Source organism: Pleurodeles waltl, chromosome 11, assembly GCF_031143425.1.
Source record: "Pleurodeles waltl isolate 20211129_DDA chromosome 11, aPleWal1.hap1.20221129, whole genome shotgun sequence".
Taxonomy (NCBI): Eukaryota; Metazoa; Chordata; class Amphibia; order Caudata; family Salamandridae; genus Pleurodeles; species Pleurodeles waltl.
The window spans coordinates 597,234,796-597,256,533 of NC_090450.1; the positions used below are offsets into that span (position 1 = coordinate 597,234,796).

At 42.7% G+C, this 21,738-nt stretch overlaps 1 protein-coding gene across 2 annotated transcripts in view; it reads left to right on the plus strand.

Annotated features, from left to right (window-relative positions):
• Positions 1-21,738, plus strand: part of TACR1 (tachykinin receptor 1) — a 1,875,561-nt gene that overhangs the window by 1,842,763 nt on the left and 11,060 nt on the right. Inside the window, exon 5 of one of the 2 annotated variants that reach the window (XM_069214112.1) lies at positions 19,041-19,127. The exons of the other annotated variant lie outside the window; for it this stretch is intronic. Within the exon in view, the coding sequence (XP_069070213.1) occupies positions 19,041-19,127 (87 nt within the window). The remainder of the gene's footprint in view (positions 1-19,040; positions 19,128-21,738) is intronic. 2 annotated transcript variants of the gene reach the window in all.

Consider the following 21,738-nt stretch of genomic DNA (forward strand, 5'->3'; position numbering starts at 1 on the left):
CGGGCCACACCCCCTATAGCAGCATTGTTAATGAAGAGTTGTTCTCTGTAAGGGGAATCCAATAGGTACCATACCTGTAAAAAGAATACAGTAATCAGTATAATAAAATAAACATATTCTAATTATTAATATCTCTTTTACGGGGCAGGGCCAAAAAGCTTGCAGATTGGACATGGTTTTTAATTGATCCGTCCGGCCCAAGGAAAAATCTTACAGCTAATCTGCTTTTGAAGTGTCATCAGATCTACTGGAACATTTTCAATCCTTCGCACGAATCAGTTCTCAACTTCAGGTCAACAGATCTTTAAACCCCGCCACCGGATGTGGTTGAACCATTCTACACAATTTCAGTACAAAGCAATCATGTCAAACAGTATGACCAATTTGTCCATACAAGGAACACTCCAGTCAGAAAAAAAGTTAAGGGACTTATTACAAGCTCAAGCTCAAAGTCATGTACATGTAGACAACTCACAAGACAACATTATAAAGATACAGTATCACCAAAGGTTGCTCAAGGCGACAAAATAAGTTCAGGCAAACTAAAATTAATAAAACTAAGCATACAGTAAGAAGAATAAAAAAAAATTAGGATTATCTGAGATATAGAAATCAAGTATTGCTCAGGTTTAACAGACAGCAGTCAATTTTAAATCAGTGAAGTTATAACTAGGCCTGGGCAGAGTTTGCGGAGTATTGGTATGTGGAACTCCGTGAAGTACTGTAGAAACTGTGCTGTGCTACAATGTGTTCCGCGAGCGGCAAAGTTTGGGTAGGTTGCCCTATTCATGCTGATTTTCAGCATCAAGAGTTTCTCCAATGCTGTAAAATCAGTGCCAATGGCATCACACAGAGTGCCAGAAGGCGCTAGCCTCTTTCTGCCGCTTGAGTAGATTTTCTATTCAAGCTGCAGCTTTCTCAATGCAAGCAGCAGCTTTCTCACTGCTATCGGTCATGGCCTATCGCGACCTTTGCGTTCAGAAATCTTGCTCGTGCACATCATCTTGGCAAGTGTGAGCAAGAGAATAAACTCTGTTCCTCGTCACTTCGCAGAGTTTTTCAAAACTCCATGCATGGAGTGGGGAAAACTCTGCAAACTCCACCAGTCGAACGAAATTCTTTGCCCTCCCCTATTTTTAATTTAGCTGAGCACAGGGAAACCCTACTATTGGCCAGTAAGGAATAACATGTGCGGGGCCGATCACATGGGGGCAAAAGACAAAAAGAACATAGAAGAATTTCGAAAAGGATAAACTGTGGTAATATGGTACTAACTAAGGTGGGCAAAAGATAGGTAAAAAGGGAAAGCGTCAGCATATCAGAAGCTCAATCAAGGTTCTCAACAGGGCATCTCAAAAGGGCATACAGAGAGGAAGATACCTCTTCAAGGGGCTCAGCATGCGGGGTTCTTCATCAGCAAGGCATATCTCTGGATTCTGAGTAGGGAACCTGAAGATCTTCTGTCCAAACTCCAACTGGTCATTGACATATCAAAGTTCATACAACAATCTGGTTTGCTGTATGAGACAGTCCATATTACATTGCAGGGCATCATCCTATAGCATGACTCCAGTTTGCAACATCTTTCCAGGTCTGTCATGGTAACCTCATCCATCCACGTAGCTCCACCAAGATTGAAACAATTGTATATAATATCAGGTCATGGTTCAGGATGTTCTACATTGAAGAACACTGTTTCAATTCTCTCTATGTCTGAAAAAATAGGGGTCTTTTACCAAAAGCTAATCTTCTCTAGGAAACGAAGTCTGAAAGAAAGCTCACATTATGAAAATGAATCAGCATTCTCTGCACAGTCAAGAAATGCAGGCCTACCAGGCCTCACGTAGGCTTATGCAAGTGAGTTAAACAATAAATGTAATAATATTCTAAAAACCACATTTTAATATGCAAACTTATAAATTAAGCATTAATAATTCATTCTTCATTAATGTTGATGGTACTGTCACCTTAAACGGAAAGGCTCTGTTAATACATTTCTATCAATATAACACAGAACTGCATTTCTCTATTTTTGCACGTCTTTAAATCATTAATTATTAGAAATTCAGTATTGTTTCAATACATACTCTTAGTCTAAGGTCTAAATTATAACATAATATCAATTAAATCAAGCATTAATTTTATCATCAACACCACCAGCATTTCTAACATTAGTCTAAACAAATGCACATTTCTCAGTGTACTTTTCTACAATCAAACTATCAGTACTTTGGTTAACATAATGCATAAACTGTCACATATAGATGACTTCTGTGACATGAGGGACAGAGCTAAAATTTCAACTACATCACATTGTAACACTTCAACGAACACTAACATGTCAGGCAAAAGACATGCTGGATAAAAAGCCAACAACAAAAGAGCCGGGTTCAGTTATCTGATGGCAGAGTCTACATGAGCTGTGAGTCTGCTGAGCAGTCATGATGGTGGCACTGTGGTGACATAGGCCTTTTAAACGAAGTAGCTATGTTTCTGTATCCAGCCTCGGCACTGTTATTGTAAGGGGATAGCTGAGGTTGATCTGCCAGTATTGATGAGGAATGTGGTGACAGTGTCTAGTGCATGAGCACTAGGACCAGCCAGACTGACTTCCGACTGCCTTGCCCTGCTGAAGCGCATTGAGATAAGATAGAGGAGTGGATGTGGCAAGAGAAGTGTCCAATTGTCACTGAACTGCAGCACAGTGGGGGAAAAGGGGAGCTTAAGACAGAAAAAGATGATGTCTTGTTTGCTCTGTCATCACGATCACTATAGAAAGCATGAAACATGATGCCCCTGATGCTGCTAATTATGAAAGTTGAAGACGAAGATGAAGACAAAAGTGAGTCCTCCTGGTCTTGCTCTGAGCGTAAAGTGGGGCAAGTAAGCTTGCTTGTCACCTGGCTATGTGATTTACTTTACAGTGAATCTGTGAATGAATTACTATTCATTAGTGAATGGTTTCACTACAAGTAAATTATGTCTTATTTTTTTTTTGTAATTCTGATGTGTGATTGAAACAAAGATTTTATTAGGATCAAAGCAAATCAATACACTGTTCTTGGTGACGTACAAATGACAACTATTCACTGAAACTTTATTTCTGCACATTATCCTTGTGTGCAATATAGTTTTATCTGTAAATCTGTATGTCTCTGCAGATGTAGCAGCCATTTCAATAGAAAATGTTTGGAAGCACTGCTGTAGATAATATTCAGCTCCCCTTTTATGTAAGCGCCTACAGGACAAACATAAACCCCAGCAATAGGAGAGCATTTCTTGGTGAACCTTTGGAAGTGACCTTTGGATTTGATTGTCATTGGAACAGGACATGCTGTAGTGCTGTACTCCACATGCAGCAAGATATCCACAATGATGAAGGATATTACTAGAAGGAATATGCAGTTGAACACAATAATTCTATAGAAAATGGCTGTGACTTCCCAAACGATTCAACCACAGATAGGCACAGGCCATGGCCCTGTGATAGGCATCTGACCAAACAGGAGGTGAATTACTCCAATAGATAACTGAATCCTGCCAAATTCTTAAAAAGAAGATAGGCACCACGGTGGCGAAACAACACTTCTGAGAGCTGACCATAGGAGATTGTCAAAACAAAGGCAACATAAATTGAAGTGCAAACTCTAAAAAAAACTACATACAACCGTGAAATAACTAGAGCTGTTCACAAATATGCTAAGTAATAGAGTGAAAGAAGATGAGGGGAGATTGAGGTGGGACATTCTATGTATCCTGGATTTCCTGGAGAAAGTGGAAGGACCCTCAGTGGAACTTGTTCTAGGGGAATGGCTCCTTAGAACTATGAAACCTAACAGATAGTCAAATTATTTTTCTATTGAAAGAACTGTAGAACTCTTGCTCACCCTGCAAGACCTTGATCCCTGCCCGGAGCTATGGTAATTTGGTTTCTATATTACTATGATATGCTGTCTTGCAGTCGACTTGGGAGGGTGGAAGGTATGGCACAATATGAAGGCCTAGTGATCCAAGATTATCCAGATTGTACGGGCTGGGTTCAGAAAGACAGAAAGGGCCTGATTTACAACTCTGCTGATGGGTTACTCCATCACATATGGTGACAGATATCCTGTTTGCCGAAATCTAAATCTCATTATATTCATGGGATTTAGATTTTGGCAGATGGGATATCCGTCACCGTTGTGACAGAGTAACCCGTCCGCCGAGTTTCTAAATTAGGGCCAAAGTCCTTTGATGCAATGAAGAGAAAACTATGTGAACAGGGGTTGAAGTGCATGTTGCTCTGTTCTGTAAAGTTATAAGCGATTAAAGATAACAAAACACACTTGTTCTATCTCCTAAAACTACATGGACTGGTTAGAAGGGTGGCAAAGTGGGTGAGGATCAGGGGAGACTTGGTGGTCCATCATCAGAGCAAGTGGAGTTGATGCTATGGGGAACAGAAAGTTGAAAAACACCTAAGACATCAACACGAATAGTGGTCAATCTAGACGAGACACTGAGCAAGGCTTAAGAACAGTGATCATGCTGCCATTAACGTAACTGAATAACAAGATGACGTTGAAAGTTATTTATATGATAGGAAGCACTTATAATGTCAAGCCGTTAAGAAATGTTGAATACAATACACTTGCCCTTCCCCAGTCTGTTTGACGGGGTCTGCACAGGCCCTCAAGGTCCCAGTACTTTATACTAGTGGCTGAAGAGGGTCTTGCATGGTAAGGTCCTGAGGTGGTTTGGTAAACTTGATAACAGTGTCTGAGGTTATGTTGTACATGTTATGTTTTAAGTTACTACTAGGATTAATCCACAGACAGTACATCCTATCATGGGCAAAGTGCACACGGAACAAGACAAAATCCCATTTAGGATAGCCCAGAAAACTAATCCGCTGGAAGCTGTGTTTTCTCGTACGTGCCACAGGAAAAATATAGAATTCTCACAATATGCTTGCCCTGCAGAATGGTTCCCTCAATGAATGACTGCGCCACATGAGGGACAGTCTTCGCTGCGATTTACATTACAACACGTGGTACCCTGACACTTGCCAATTTACTGGAAGTGTTAAAACAAACTCAGAATGAACACAGTGCTGTTCCGTCCCTAGATTTGGGGATGAAATTGATGCATCACTTTGACATAGTCTCCTTAATAATACTCAGTAACATTAAAGGGGAAGCGTCAGCATTGGCTATACGCCAACGGCTCTGAGATATTCCACACTTGGTACAAGAGAAACAGCTACTGAAAATTATTTCTGATACCTATACTAGCATAGGCCGGGATAGTTTGGGAGCCAAGCCGAAAAAGCCTGAAATACAGAGTACCACCCCTAAGGAAGGTACCACACAAGCACAGGAGGGTTCTAAAAAGCACTGTGATAAACAAAAGCAAATTAAAGACAGACAAAGTCAGAGAGCAGACTCTCCATGGCTGGAGAACTCTGAGAGGAGATATAATCTCAGAAATAGAGAGAATCTAAAAGCTCCTGACAGATATACTGATTCACGTCACTCTCATTCCTTTCAGAGCACACCGGATAGACGTAGCGAGAAAGAGGGCCAGTCAGAGCAACGTCCTGACTATGTGAAACAGAAGAAAGACTCACTGTGGTCTTCAGACAAAAAAGAAGACAAGTTCCCACAACAAAGCCACAGTTGAAAAAGTATAAGGTGGCAACAGTTTCAATTAAAAATGGCAGTAAACTTGAGAACATTGCTGAAGAACAAGATGCGGGCTGTGACACTGCTGGACAGCGCAGCAGAAGTCACAATATGTTGACAGAGTCTGAAAGATCATCTGGATGCGACAGCAACTAGCGACTTCATTGCAGTTGCGACTGCAGATGGGCTCCTTCTCCCACCTGACAGGGTTTATGATTTAAAAATATCCAAATAGAGGGAGACCTAGAGCGCACCATTTGCATAATATTCCTGGGATTAATTTAGTTGTGATATCCTTTTGGCCGAAAGAGACAGCCCTCCTGAACACGTCCTTAAGCTCCAACATGGGGAAGATGTCATTTTGCCTTCTTTCTCTGATCTTGTTCCAGAAGTGGTAAAAGGAGCTTACACTGTCAACCGGGCTTCAGAGCAGGCACCTGCACTATACCACAACCATGTAGGTTGCGATAAGGATACTCCTTACCATGCAATACCGATTGGGTCTACACATCAGCCTCAATCCCAATATACCTTTAGATATGAAGCAAAAGCTCTGGTGAGGGAGATCCTCACTCAGCTCGAGTACCAGGGAGTAGTTGAGCCCTGTGTCTCTGCAATGAATAACCTGTTATTACCCGTTGTAAAACCCAACCATTCATATAGAATAGTCTTAGACTAAAGACTCTTAAACAGTCAAATTCGCACATACACAATACAAAATTCACACAACACAGCACTAATTAACAACATAGTGCGTAAGAAATACAAAATAACGTTGGACACCTCCAACATTTTTTTTTGCAAAACGTAGCACACGACAGTTGGGACTGAGTGCATTCTCATTTGGCTCTCAAAAACGCTTCTGCCATTTGTCCCAGGTCTACAAGAACAGCCCAGGGCTGTTTTCAGCCGGTGTAACATCAATATTGCATGATATTGATCCTGAGGCGTTGTCCTATGTGGATGACATCCGTCTCACAGATGACAACCTTGACATTCATCTTGCCAGGGTCGATCGGATCGTTATGGGATTCACAGCCGTTGGTTACAAATTTAATTTTAGGAAAACTAAAATATCCTTTATCAGTGTGATATTCCTGGGAAATTAGCTATCAAACGATGGTAAGAGCTTGGCCCGCACTTTTTAGAAAAATGTGCTCAACTCCAGCCACCAAATACTATCAAGAAACAATAGTCTTTACTTGGTTTCTTCAACTTTGGCATAACATACATTCCTGACTTTGCACAAGGCATCAAGCCACTCTGACTTAATACGCCCAGATTTCTGTAGCAGACACTGGACAGTAGAACACACACTCATCCTTAGAGAATTACAACAGGACATGCTAGAAGCAAAGCAATTACACACCCACAATAACAAAACCAATTTGATCATCAGAATAGTTGAAGGTTGTTAGAAATGGGGTCTTTGGTTGGCAGTCAGGTTACCCCCGGTCCAAGAAAGGACCTTCACTCTAGTCAGGGTAAGTCACACACAATCCAAATTATTCTGTGCTCACCCATCTGGTAGCTAGGCACTGAGCAGTCAGGCTTAACTTAGAAGGCAATGTGTAAAGTATTTGTGCAATAAATGATACAATAACACCCTATGGCCCCCACACAAATACACCACACATTATTTAGAAAAATGTGTTATATTTAGCTGAAAAATTGCAGGTCAAAACAACTAAAATGCAATAAATATATGTTGAGATATCACTGAAAAGTGATATAAAGTGTCTTAAGTCTTTTAAAAGCAACAAAGTCTCTTTCAAGCACAAAGTACCTGGTTTGCGTGAAAAATCTCCACAAAGAACCGCAGAGGAGGAGATGCGTGGAAACAAAGCAGTGTGCGTCAATTTATTGAGGCACACATGGCGATGCGTCGTTTAGTTTTCACGCGGGGACGGCTGTGCGTCGATTTCCGGCACTCGGTCGTGGATCCTCTTGGGGTATGGGGTTTTCAGTCGCCTCAGGAACGATGTGTAGATTTCCTGCGCTGGCAGGAAGAAGTCACAGGAGCTGCGTCGATCCGGTGGGCATTGTGTCGAATTTTCTACTGCACGGCAGGCGCTGCGTCAATGCCTCTCTGGAAGTCGGGCTGCGTCGTTCCGGCTTAGCTGTGCATCGATCCAGTGGGCTGTGCATCAAATTTCCGGTCGCTATGCTCGCGCTGCATCGATCTTCTTGTTATGAAGTCGGGCTACGTCATTCCGGTTCGGCATGCAGTGCTCCGAAGTTTGCCGCACAAGGAGTCCTAATTGAAGAGAGGAAGTCTTTTTGGTCCTGACACTTCACGGAACAGGAGGCAAGCTCTATCCAAGCCCTTGGAGAGCACTGCTTCACCAGAGCCAGAGAGCAGCAAGGCAGCAGAGCAACAGCAAGGCAGCACTACTTCACAGAGAGCAGACAGGTGAGTCCTTTGGGCAGCCAGGCAGTTCTTCTTGGCAAGATGCAGGTTCTGGTTCAAGTTTCTTCTCCAGGAAGTGTCTGAGTTGGTAGGGGCAGAAGCCCTATCTATATACCCATATGTGCCTTTGACGTGGGGGAGACTTCAAAGAGTGTCTTAGAAGTGCACCAGGTCCCCTTTCAGTTCAATCCTGTCTGCCAGGGTCCCAGTAGGGGGTGTGGCTGTCCTTTGTGTGAGGGCAGGCCCTCCACCCTCCCAGCCCAGGAAGACCCATTCAAAATGCAGATGTATGCAAGTGAGGCTGAGAATCCTGTGTTTGGGGGGTGTTTGAGTGAATGCACAAGGAGCTGTCAACTAAACCCGGCCAGACGTGGATTGTAAGGCACAGAAAGATTTAAGTACAGAGAAATGTTCACTGTCTAAAAGTGGAATTTCTAAAATAGTAATATTAAATCCAACTTCACCAGTCAGCAGACTTTTATATCACCATTCTGGCCATACTAAATATGACCTTCCTACTCCTTTCAGATCAGCAGCTATTACTCAAAACAATGTATGAGGGCAGCCCCAATGTTAACCTATGGAGGGAGCAGGCCTCACAGCAGTGTAGAAATTAATTTAGGAGTTTTACACTACCAGGACATGTAGACTACATGGGTACATGTTCTGCCTTTTTCCTACACAACACCCTGCCCTATGGGTTACCTAGGGCATACCTTAGGGGTGTCATATGTAGAAAAAGGGGGGCTTTTATCCTTGGCAAGTACGTTTAAATGTGAAGTCGAATTGGCAGTGAAACTGCACACAAAGGCCTTGCAATGGCGGGCCTGAGACAAGGTTAAGGGGCTACTGAAGTGGGTGGCACAAGCAGTGCTGCAGGCCCATTGGTAGCATTTAATCTACAGGCCATGGGCACATATAGTGCACTTTACTAGGGACTTATAAGTAAATTAAATAGTCCAATTGGGAATGATCCAATGGTACCATGTTTAAAGGGAGAGAACATATGCACTTTAGCACTGGTTAGCAGTGGTAAACTGTGCAGAGTCTTAAAACCAGCAAAAATAGTATCTAGAAAGTGGAGGTAGGCAGGCAAAAAGTTAGGGGTAACCACCCCAAGGCTGTCAGGTCTAACAATGGTGCCATTGGGTTCACTTATGTCACCTTTATCGAAGGCGACACAGTGCCCATAGCATATAAATCACATTTATATTCTAATGCAGAACAACGGTTTCAACCACAGAAAACATTCTAACTGCAATACAGATGGCTGTCATTAAGGAGAGGTCACTTGCCCAAGGGAAGTGTATTATTGCCATTAAACTGGTGCCAGCCTTAGGGGCAATCACCAAAGCTAGTGTTCCTAATGCTAAAGCATTACATCCATGTTAGCTTCGATTGGCAACCTCCCTGACTGTCACCAATCTTGATTACATCTTTGATCCAAAACTCTAAACACAAACATTTCTCCAATATGAACAGGAGTACCCCGCACCTCTACACATCTTGCCGCTTGGCAGATACCATACTGTTATTTACACTGATGGTTCAGCACAACCAGCTGTAGGTACTAAACATAAGTACTCATCCGCTTGCACAGCCATGAGTGGAGTGATAAAGGATGGTATAGTTCATCCTCACAATATCTACACACAGAACCTGGGGGACTGCACAGCTCAGACGGTTGAACTTAAAACCTCTATCCTAGCACTGGAACATGCGGATCCAGGACAACTCACATTGATTGTTTGTGATTCATACTATTGTGTCCAATCCTACAATGATTATCTTAATCATTGGTGAATGAACAGGCTCAGAGACTCAAAGGGGAACACCATAAAACACAGAACTTTGTGGGGGAGGGCTTCTGATCTTAAGAATAGGCTGCCTAATGCCCATGTAGCTCACACAAAGGCCAACAAAATGTAGGAGTATACTTAATTGGCAATACTTTGGCTTATGAAGCAGTCAATCCGCAGTAGCTACAGCTTCTGTTGCTGGAGTGACTCTTCCCAGACAAGATTCAATAATGAAATTTTGGCTGCCATGAAAGCTTCAGCTGAAGACAAGCCCCTGCCAAAAGCATACCCTACAAAATATTCATACCACATCAGTGCACAGAATGTTGCCTTTGCAGCAGTTCCTGGGGTTGGAGATCGAATGATCCCCAACCAAGACCAGAGATTAGATTTAATCAAAGCAGCGCTTGAGAGTGTCACCTCTGCACATGCTGGTGTTGCTGCCACAGTAACACTCTTACAGAAGTGCTTCCAGTGGCCAGGTCTATACAAGCAGACCAAGCAATACGTTCTTTGTTGTGACATTTGCCATCAGACAAAGGGTTCAAACATCAAACGCCCACTGCAGACATCCCTCTTTGTGTCCAGTAGGCCACTACAATGTGTGTACCTGGACCATTGTGGCCCCCTTCAACCGGAAAGTTCATACAAATACATCTTAGTAGATGTAGATTTTTGTTCTAGATTCCTGTGGATAGGACCTCAGCGGTCAGCTGATGCTCAATCTGTTATTAAAGACTTGCTGATCTTTATCGGTACATATGCAGTTTTAGCATTCCATTCGGACCAGGGCCCTGCTTTTGCCTCTGTGGCACTCAGTGACACCATGAGGACGATGGGTGTTGAACTCCATTACGCATCATCCTACCATCCCGAGGGTAATTCGGTTGTGGAGAGGAGGAATCAATATCTAAAGCAGTCCTTAACAGCTAGAGTATTAGGTTCTAGTCACAGTTGACTTCATCACCTATATGAGGTCCAAAGAGCACTGAATAGTCTGCCAAGACGGTCCTTGGGAGGATGCACTCCTTAGGAGGTTCTCTTTGTGTTACTTATGTATGTCCCAGATCTAGATGGCCCTGGTTTGGTGGCAGCAGATACACCTTTTGACATAAATGAACGTCTCACTGTCTTACAGGAGGTTCAGCAATTTTGTGATGATATTTCATCCACCAGTGCTGCCACCTTAGGAATAAGGAATTTGCCAACAACCTCTACTGGCTGGATTCCTAAAGTTGGGGATGTGGTTCATGAGAAGATTGTTGTGAACAAAGAATTTGGCCCATCCTAGAGAGCACAGGTCCAGGTCTTGGGAATACAAGGTAGCATAACTGTCATCCTACCACCGCTACCTGATACCAAAGTAAACTGATCTGTCTCCATTGACAACATCAAACTATATCATGTGGCTGACCCTGCACAGTAGACCCAGAGGTCCCCTGGGTAGTTCCTGGTTCCCTCTCACTACCCAACAGGACAAACCACTTCAAAGAAGACAAAACAACTCTTCTAACTATACCAGCATGTACAACAATGCCTCAAATGCCTCCTCGAACATAGGGAGGGTGGAAAATATGCTTTTGCTGATTCCTCTTACCACTACACCAACAACACTTGTCCAATATGTGGCTGTCTTCTACTCCAACTCCACACAAACAGATGACATCATCTACTATAAACCTCTACACAAAGTGAATCCATCCAACAGTAATGCACTGGCTCCTGTGTTTTCAGAGATTGCATCTGGTTATTTGATCGACCTTGATGACTTTTCTTCGACTTCATCCGCACCTGCAAGTTAAACTGTTTCTAAGACACAAAAACTGTACATATGGCTTAAAAATAACTATTTAATTTATCCATGGAATCATCTGTGGATATTTCTGACATTGCTTGCATTTCCATTATGGATTAGTTTTGTGTTTGTTTTCGTTCGCCTTATAAATGGTCATTATCTTCCTGAACTCTCTTCTGTCGAGCCAGTGGATAAAGTTCTAACTCCAAATCTATCCTCACATAAGGTCCAAAGAGACTTCTCCCTTGTGAACATTTCAACAGTACCAATTCCTGATGGGATTGTGTGGAATAAAGTTCCATTTAATATATACGGGCCTACTGAGGTCATTCAAATTCCATATGTTTTTAAAATTTCAATGACTGATGTAATTACACCTGGTGTTGTTTCTGATGATTGGGATTTTCAAACAGTTGTTTCCATGCTTGCTGAATTGTGGGATTTTACTGTATTTGAAAGGGATGATGTGTACACTAACACACATAATTATGGGGAGATGTTCTATTTATAATAATTGTGGATATTACTACCAGCACTACAACTAGACATAGATCAATATTCAATTACACACATAGAGAACATTTTCAACTCTGCCTGTGGGGAGCCCAAAGTATTATTCAGATAAAAAAAGCATATTTTTCTCGGCATGACATTAAGAATGCAGAATCATACTATTTCAAGTTGCCACCTTCTAAAATTGCGAAAATGTTGTTAGCAAACACAAAATGTATCTATTCCGATTTCTTTGTTTCCCAACTTACAGTTGAAGGATACAAATACTGGATGAGCACTATCGATCTAAAAAGTGTTTGTGGAACATAAGATTGGCAAATACAGAGTAGGGAAGCTTTATTTAGAGCCTGCCTTATTCCTGTTCAAATGATCTTTTGAATGACACAATTCAACATACATACTATTTAGGGTTAGAAACAATAAATGAAATGAATGTGCCCAGTATCTGCAAACTGGCAAAATTCAACAATTGGCAGTCCTTCCTAAACGTCACTGAGGAAGAATTAGAAGCAAATGTTCAGTCTGGTACTTATAATTCTTGACTTTCTAGTGCTAGTGGATGATTATTGTCACAAATAGACACAAATGGGTGTCAGGCATGTTTTGTGAATTCCTCAGGGGGTTTCAAGATTAGCGGGCTGGACCCTTGCCTTGTCTCGGGTCAACACTGGAGTATAGTTACTAAATACAGTGTGGGTAAACTGTGCCAATAATGGTTGCAGACTAACACCTTAGCAACAGTTAAAGAACATCTTAATATTGTCCAACAGAATATACTCCCTTAATAAAATAGTGTTATCTGCAATAGACATTATTCAAAATGACATGTCCTTTTTATACCATGGAAAATATCAACTGTGTTCCATCATGCTGTTAGGTTGGACACTATAGATTCTGAAAAATGGCCGCCTTCCATGGAAATACATTAACAGTAGTGACCTATTTGCTGCTTTTAATTTATCCAGGGAATAACAGACAATGGCTAAAAGCGAAGAGAGTTTCAGCATGCTTCATATAGAAAAGTTACAAAAGTTGCCCTTCACGGTTGCGTAAAGTCTATCAACAGTATGGCTTGTACGTGGCATTATAGTTCTGCCCAAATCCACCTTTCATTTTTTGAAATACTTGAAACATCTTGCCATAGGCAGATACGAGCGGCTAGGCAATAGGTATATTAAAGAATTGTGGGAGTTTCCCCTTTGAATATAAATGTCTAGACGGCGAAACAGAGGTCTTTCTCAGCGGAAGCAAATATGAGACTACTGTTAGTCATTCAATGATTTGCCAACAGGTGTCCCTTCATGGCCTTTGCAATGCGGGGGTCACGAACTTGGGGGTTGCGAATTTGCCTTGTTTTCTGAAGGGTACTCCTGTCCCTTTAATTTATCCAGCATTTCATATACTTTCAAATGGAAGTTATGTGGTCCTGAACGACCAAAGATTTTTTGGTTTAAGACCAGGAATTTCCTACACAATTTTGGTCTCTAAGATTGTAATTTGTTGCAGACATGTTTTATTCACCCCCCCCACACAAGAGATAAGAGTAGCAGAAAGGTGGCTTCATATTGATACTACTAATGTAAATTATGACAAGCTGAGCAGACTAAAGGCGCTACTGTTCCAGAAACAAGTTGCATTGACATCGACTAGAGAGATGTATGCTCTTCAGATAGCAAGATCATCAGCCGAGATACAATCCCTATTAAATACCAACTTCCCCAAGCACTTTGGAGAGCTGGTATCCAGAACATTCAATGCTTCATGCACTACAGGGATTGTGCACTTCTTTAAGGCTGTTGGGTCTGGATTCATGTCCATCTTCCAGACTATCTTCGGAGTCATTACTTCAGCCATCCATTCACTCTTTCAAGCACGTTTGGCAGCTTTCCTGTACCTTTGGCATTGATCAATGGGCTACTGCTGCTGCTGATTCTGATACGTAGTGGTTGTGCCTTCCCAGCTAAGCAGAGTGATGGAGCTATTGCCACCAGCCCAGCTGTGCCGTGATTACATGGTGCAGTTTTTTGGTGCTCCGTTGCAGGAAGAATTGGAGCATGATTGGTCACTGTCATTCTGACCAGTATTATGGTGTGTGCAACCAGTCTTTCATTGCGCTTGGTGCCTCTTCGAATATCTACCTTCGGTGTGCCCTGCTGTTCAGCCAGTGACTCCTGTGGACCAAGAACTGCTGATGTTCCCAATGACGGTTCCTACAAGGTCATGCCCCATGAGACTGAGGCAGATTTGGGAGCCACTTACGAGCCTCACTTGGTGGACTATCTGGCTCCTTTAGGCACTTTGGATGGTGCTGCCCTCGCGGGTGATCCTGATCCTGAGGTTGCTGTGCTCCATGAATCAGTTTGCCAATTCTGTCATTAATCTCACATCTGACGATGTTGTTTCTTTCCTGGATGCCCTTCTTTTGATGGCTTTGAAGACATCCTACAAGATGCCATCAACGCTATCTATGCTACACATCGACTTGATGCAGACCCAGCCTACGTGTCCCCATGGAATCCGATGTAGAGACCTCATTCCAAGGTAACACGGTTTGGGAGTCTCCTCTCATGGACATGGTACTGGCAGATTAGGTTTAACACACCTAGATCTCTTTACGTTAGAGATTAGGTTCATCATGCTAGGGTACTAAGGCCTATCTTACATCTCATGTTACTGCAAGATAATGGGGGTCTTTCTATTCATAACTCTTGTTTTTACAATTGTGCTTCTTGCATTGTTTCTTATCCTAATCATTGCAGCCCATGTAATTTACAGTAGATTGCAGTCTTGTTAATCAAACCTGTTGAAAACGTTACTGCATCTCCTTAATTGCCTGTGTGTGAGTGAGACTTGTGAGAAAAAGGTAATCTCCGTTTAACCACGACTACCCTGAGATGTTGCACTCTTGAGTCCATGCGTAAAGGCTGCCAGACATAACCTTTTTACTATTTGGGTTTTTGGTGGGGTACAGCTGTGAGCCAGGAGGGTTGGGCTGACAGTTGTGACTTGTTGTATGATTGGCTTAGTCACTTGCAAACAAAAGGGCTGTCATTTTTGTGATTGCCTCTTCCTTGTAGCCCAGCCTTAGTCCTTTCTTCCTGGAGGTGTCTTACAAACCTTCCTTACCCTTACCCAAGGAGTGACCAAAATCTGAATGCTGAGTTAGGATTAGTAATGCAAGAATGTACAGACTGACATTGTAAACAAAGGATGTCCTTCCATAATAATGCAAGCTTTCCGTGGTTCCTGATACAGCCTTTCCTAGCTTGAATCTGACAGGATAAACAGGTGAAGCTCTCCCACCCTCTAGAAGTGTTTTGTGCTTCATTGTAGCATTCCTATAGCAACTTTATTTGTCAATTGGTGCCTGAAAGTGCTTTATGATCCTGAGAGCGTTCGGTTGGGAACAGTTGTGCATGGTTGCTGGAACCTGTTATGGTGAATATGTCACCTAGTTATATTGTGTGTTCAACCTTGTGTGATGCTCAGGAGGTGTGTTCCAAGCTTGTCCCGGGAGTTGCTGGTCGGCCTACACACAAATCTAAAACAAAAGCACAGTACTACAAGCAACCAATACAATTCTGAGTTAGGAAGTTTCCAAATACCAGTGAGGATGGTCTTTTAAGCAAAATGTAATGGCTTTATCACTCTTCTGAATTTCTTGTAGCTATTTGATAATCTACCTGCATGACTGCACAATGAAGCCTCTGCCACCTTTGCTGCTTTTTTGTGGCATTTGAGAACCTACAATAGGCTGCCTGCTCTGGATCGAAGTTTTTTTGGCAATACACATAGCTTTGACAGATATTCTTCCTGTAACAGTTAGCCAGTGTAGAGGATTCAAAGCGTGTGTAATATGGTCCTTTCTATATAGATTAAAGATCTATCTAGTTGTCATGTTCTGGCTTCTTTGCAGTTTAGCAATCATTTTTTTGGAGCGTCCCATGTATATTAAATTTGTGTAGTCTGCTCTTAATACAACAAGTGCCAGGAAGGCACGGATTCAATAAGTCAGCGAGAAAGAAGGGAAAATGTGAAATAAAGTCATCATAGTGATATGTGAGCCTCTTTTGTCCTTGTTCACTTTAGAAATCAGTGCTAAAATGGAATCCATGAAAACGCCAAGATTTTTTATTTCACTTGAGGTTGTCGGTATATACCCCATTTCCTGTAACCATGGAGGTAGTGATTTGTATTATTTCCAATATCTGTAAGTTAATATCTCAGCAGATAGGAAGATTGTGGTACAGCAATATTACTTGCCCAGATGATCAATCAATCAAAAATGTTATTAAGCGCACTACTCACCCGTTAGGGTCTCAAGGCGCTGGGGGGGAGAAAGGGTTGCCGTTTACTGCTCAAAATGCCATGTCTTGAGGTACTTTCTGAAAGTTAGGAGGTCCTGGGTCTTGCATAGGTTGGTGGGGAGGGAGTTTCTGGTCTTGGAGGCGAGGTGGGAGAAGGATCTGCTGCCAGAGGTGGTGCGTTGGATGCGGGGGACTGTGGCAAGAGCGAGGTCAGCAGAGCGGAGAAGTTGAGTAGGTGTGTGGAAGATTACTCATTCATTAAGGTAGGCTGGTCCAGTGTTGTGAAGGGATTTGTGAGCGTGGATAAGGACTTGAAGATGATCCTTTTGCTGATGGGCAGCCAGTGAAGGGATCTGAGGTGAGCGGAGATGTGTTCTTGGTGGGGGAGGTTGAGGATGAGGCGTGCAGCTGCGTTCTGAATTCGCTGGAGTTTTTGCTGAAGCTTGGCTGTGGTACCAGCATAGAGGGCGTTGTCGTAGTCCAGTCTGCTGCTGATGAGGGCATGGGTGACCGTTTTTCTTGTTTCTAAGGGAATCCATTTGAAGGTCTTCCGTAGAATGCGAAGGGTGTTGAAACAGGAGGACGATATGGTGTTGATTTGCTGGGCCTTGGAGAGAGATGAGTCTAAGATGATGCTGAGGTTGCGTTCTTGGGTGCCACCAGGAGTCGTCCCATACTGTCTTGTTGGGGCTGAAGATGATGATTTCTGTTTTGTTGGGGTTGAGTTTGAGGTGGCTTGCTCGGCGATGTCGAGGAGTCCGGCTTGTAGGTTTTTCTTGGTGGTGGAAGGGTTCCTGGTGAGGGAGATGATGAGCTGGGTGTCGTCTGCGTACGAGATGATGGTGATTCCATGGGGGCAGAGAATGTTGGCGAGGGGGGCCATGTATATGTTGAAGAGGGTGGGGCTGAGGGAGGATCCTTGGGGGACCCCACAGATGATCTTGGTGGCTGGGGACCGGAAGGGAGGGGGGCGAACTCTTTGGGTTCTTTCGGCGAGGAAGGAGGTGAGCTAGTGTAGGGCCTTGTGTCAGATTCCTGCGTCAAAAAGACGTGCACGGAGGATTTGATGGCATACAGTGTTGAAAGCTGCGGAGAGGCCCAGAAGGATGAGAGCAACGGTCTCGCCCTTGTCCACTCTGGTGTCATCTGTGCAGGCGATGAGGGTAGTCTCAGTGCTGTGGTTCTTGCGGAATCCAGACTGGGAGGTGTCAAGTGCGTTGTTTTCCTCTAGGAAGTAAGACAGTTGGGCGTTCACTTTCTTCTCAGCGACCTTGGCGGGGAAGGGGAGAAGAGAGATGGGACGGTAGTTCATGAGGTCTTTCGTGTCTGCTTTGGGTTCAATAAAAATCCATTAAAATGTAGACATCCTCCCTCCCCCAAATTTTAACATCAGTCATGGTTTGAAAGACAACAGAAATGTCTTATTGGGTGAATATAATTAGTATTTCTTCGGTTACAAGAAACCTGTCTGTTTATTCTAAATATGGATCTTGATAAACTCCACTTCAGGACTACATGACTATAATTCATACACTGGTTAATGTAAACTAAGTAAGGGTATACTACAAGTTATTAAAAATCAATTTTCTTCAATCAATCATGTTGATAGCATATCCTCAAACATATTGTTGTATAACTAATCACTCAGTTTGTTAATGTATGTTTAATAGAGCAACATGACACCTAATCATTGGCATTACTTCAAAAATGTATTTATTTGATTAATGGGAAGCAGGACAAAAGTTACACTTCACATGCCACATTCTGTTGCCCAGGATTACAAGAAACTACAAAAATTGTAAGGTAAGGCCTCACATGTCCTATTACATGTGAGTGTAATAAACACTCCCATGCATTACAGTGCAGTTTTCATTATCTCATTGGCCCTCCTTGAATAAAAAGGATTACAATACGAATGAACGTGAGCTTTTTAAACCTTTAATCTGAATCCTGTATCTTGTTTCCCTAACTAAGTACTTCCTGTAAACAGAGAGAGCCTATCTGCCATTTCTGGCAAATGTATTGGTCTGTGGTGAAGCTTTAGACTAGGGTTGTGTGTGAGACATTGCCTTACAAGTTGGTTGCAATTTTATGTAATGTCCTGTTATTCCTTGGTCCTTATTCGTACACAACTACATTGGCAATTCACTTGGTGAAACATTTATCTTATAGTGAGGCGCTTTGTTTACTTGTTGTCATTAAGATTGTGTTCAGAGAGGATGCAGACAATGATCGCCCATATAATCCTCTTTCCCTCAAACGCCCCCACCTTTGGGGAATGAACAGTTTGAGGTGAATATATAAATGCTATTGGCACTATAAAATACATTGCAAACAAAACGCTGTCCTGTGCATTACATACATTTCCATACTTACCAACAGGGTAAAAATAATTATTGGCAATGTTCTAGTCGGTTTCCTGCTCTTTAAGTGCATTATTCTAAGCTTTTCATACTTATGTGTGCAACACTTTTGAAAACTACAGAATAAATCCACGTCAGAATTTTGTTATTAAAAATTGTCTTTCTTTTCTCATCTTTTTTTAAATAGATTTCGGATTGGGTTTAAGCATGTTTTTCGATGGTGCCCATTTATACGTGCTGGTGAATATGAAGGTTTGGAAATGAGATCTACAAGGTATCTTCAAACCCAATGCAGCATGTACAAAGTTAGTTGTGTGGAAACAACAGTATCCTCTGTACTCACTGCCAATGATGAAGACCCTGATAATAGTATCAAGACTAAGAGACTCTCTCTTGATTTAACATCAAATGGATTCTCCCGAAGTGTCTTTCAGATCAGCAGCTCTCACTCAAAACAATGTATGAGGGCAGCCCCAATGTTAACCTATGGAGGGAGCAGGCCTCACAGCAGTGTAGAAATTAATTTAGGAGTTTTACACTACCAGGACATGTAAACTACATGGGTACATGTTCTGCCTTTTGCCTACACAGCACCCTGCCCTATGGGTTACCTAGGGCATACCTTAGGGGTGTCATATGTAGAAAAAGGGGGGCTTTTATCCTTGGCAAGTACGTTTAAATGTGAAGTCGAATTGGCAGTGAAACTGCACACAAAGGCCTTGCAATGGCGGGCCTGAGACAAGGTTAAGGGGCTACTGAAGTGGGTGGCACAAGCAGTGCTGCAGGCCCATTGGTAGCATTTAATCTACAGGCCATGGGCACATATAGTGCACTTTACTAGGGACTTATAAGTAAATTAAATAGTCCAATTGAGAATGATCCAATGGTACCATGTTTAAAGGGAGAGAGCATATGCACTTTAGCAATGGTTAGCATTGGTAAACTGTGCAGAGTCTTAAAACCAGCAAAAACAGTATCTAAAAAGTGGAGGTAGGCAGGCAAAAAGTTAGGGGTAACCACCCCAAGGCTGTCAAGTCTAACAATGGTGCCATTGGGTTCACTTATGTCACCTTTATCGAAGGCGACACAGTGCCCATAGCATATAAATCACATTTATATTCTAATGCAGAACAACGCTTTCACCCACAGAAAACATTCTAACTGCAATACAGATGGCTGTCATTAAGGAGAGGTCACTTGCCCAAGGGAAGTGTATTATTGCCATTACCCTGGTGCCAGCCTTAGGGGCAATCACCAAAGCTAGTGTTCCTAATGCTAAAGCATTACATCCATGTTAGCTTCGATTGGCAACCTCCCTGACTGTCACCTATCTTGATTACATCTTTGATCCAAAACTTTAAACACAAACATTTCCCCAATATGAACAGGAGTACCCCGCACCTCTACACATCTTGCCGCTTGGCAGATACCATACTGTTATTTACACTGATGGTTCAGCACAACCAGCTGTAGGTACTAAACATAAATACTCATCCGCTTGCACAGCCATGAGTGGAGTGATAAAGGATGGTATAGTTCATCCTCACAATATCTACACACAGAACCTGGGGGACTGCACAGCTCAGACGGTTGAACTTAAAACCCCTATCCTAGCACTGGAACATGCGGATCCAGGACAACTCACATTGATTGTTTGTGATTCATACTATTGTGTCCAGTCCTACAATGATTATCTTAATCATTGGTGAATGAACAGGCTCAGAGACTCAAAGGGGAACACCATAAAACACAGAACTTTGTGGGGGAGGGCTGCTGATCTTAAGAATAGGCTGCCTAATGCCCATGTAGTTCACACAAAGGCCAACAAAATGTAGGAGTATACGTTATTGGCAATACTTTGGCTTATGAAGCAGTCAATCTGCAGTAGCTACAACTTCTGTTGCTGGAGTGACTCTTCCCAGACGAGATTCAATAATGAAATTTTGGCTGCCATGAAAGCTTCAGCTGAAGACAAGCCCCTGCCAAAAGCATACCCTACAAAATATTCATACCACATCAGTGCACAGAATGTTGCCTTTGCAGCAGTTCCTGGGGTTGGAGATCGAATGATCCCCAACCAAGACCAGAGATTAGATTTAATCAAAGCAGCGCTTGAGAGTGTCACCTCTGCACATACTGGTGTTGCTGCCACAGTAACACTCTTACAGAAGTGCTTCCAGTGGCCAGGTCTATACAAGCAGACCAAGCAATACGTTCTTTGTTGTGACATTTGCCATCAGACAAAGGGTTCACACATCAAACGCCCACTGCAGACATCCCTCTTTGTGTCCAGTAGGCCACTACAATGTGTGTACCTGGACCATTGTGGCCCCCTTCAACCGGAAAGTTCATACAAATACATCTTAGTAGATGTAGATTTTTGTTCTAGATTCCTGTGGATAGGACCTCAGCGGTCAGCTGATGCTCAATCTGTTATTAAAGACTTGCTGATCTTTATCGGTACATATGCAGTTTTAGCATTCCATTCGGACCAGGGCCCTGCTTTTGCCTCTGTGGCACTCAGTGACACCATGAGGACGATGGGTGTTGAACTCCATTACGCATCATCCTACCATCCCAAGGGTAATTCAGTTGTGGAGAGGAGGAATCAATATCTAAAGCAGTCCTTAACAGCTAGAGTATTAGGTTCTAGTCGCAGTTGGCTTCATCACCTATATGAGGTCCAAAGAGCACTGAATAGTCTGCCAAGACGGTCCTTGGGAGAATGCACTCCTTATGAGGTTCTCTTTGTGTTACTTATGTATGTCCCAGATCTAGATGGCCCTGGTTTGGTGGCAGCAGATACACCTTTTGACATAAATGAACGTCTCACTGTCTTACAGGAGGTTCAGCAATTTTGTGATGATATTTCATCCACCAGTGCT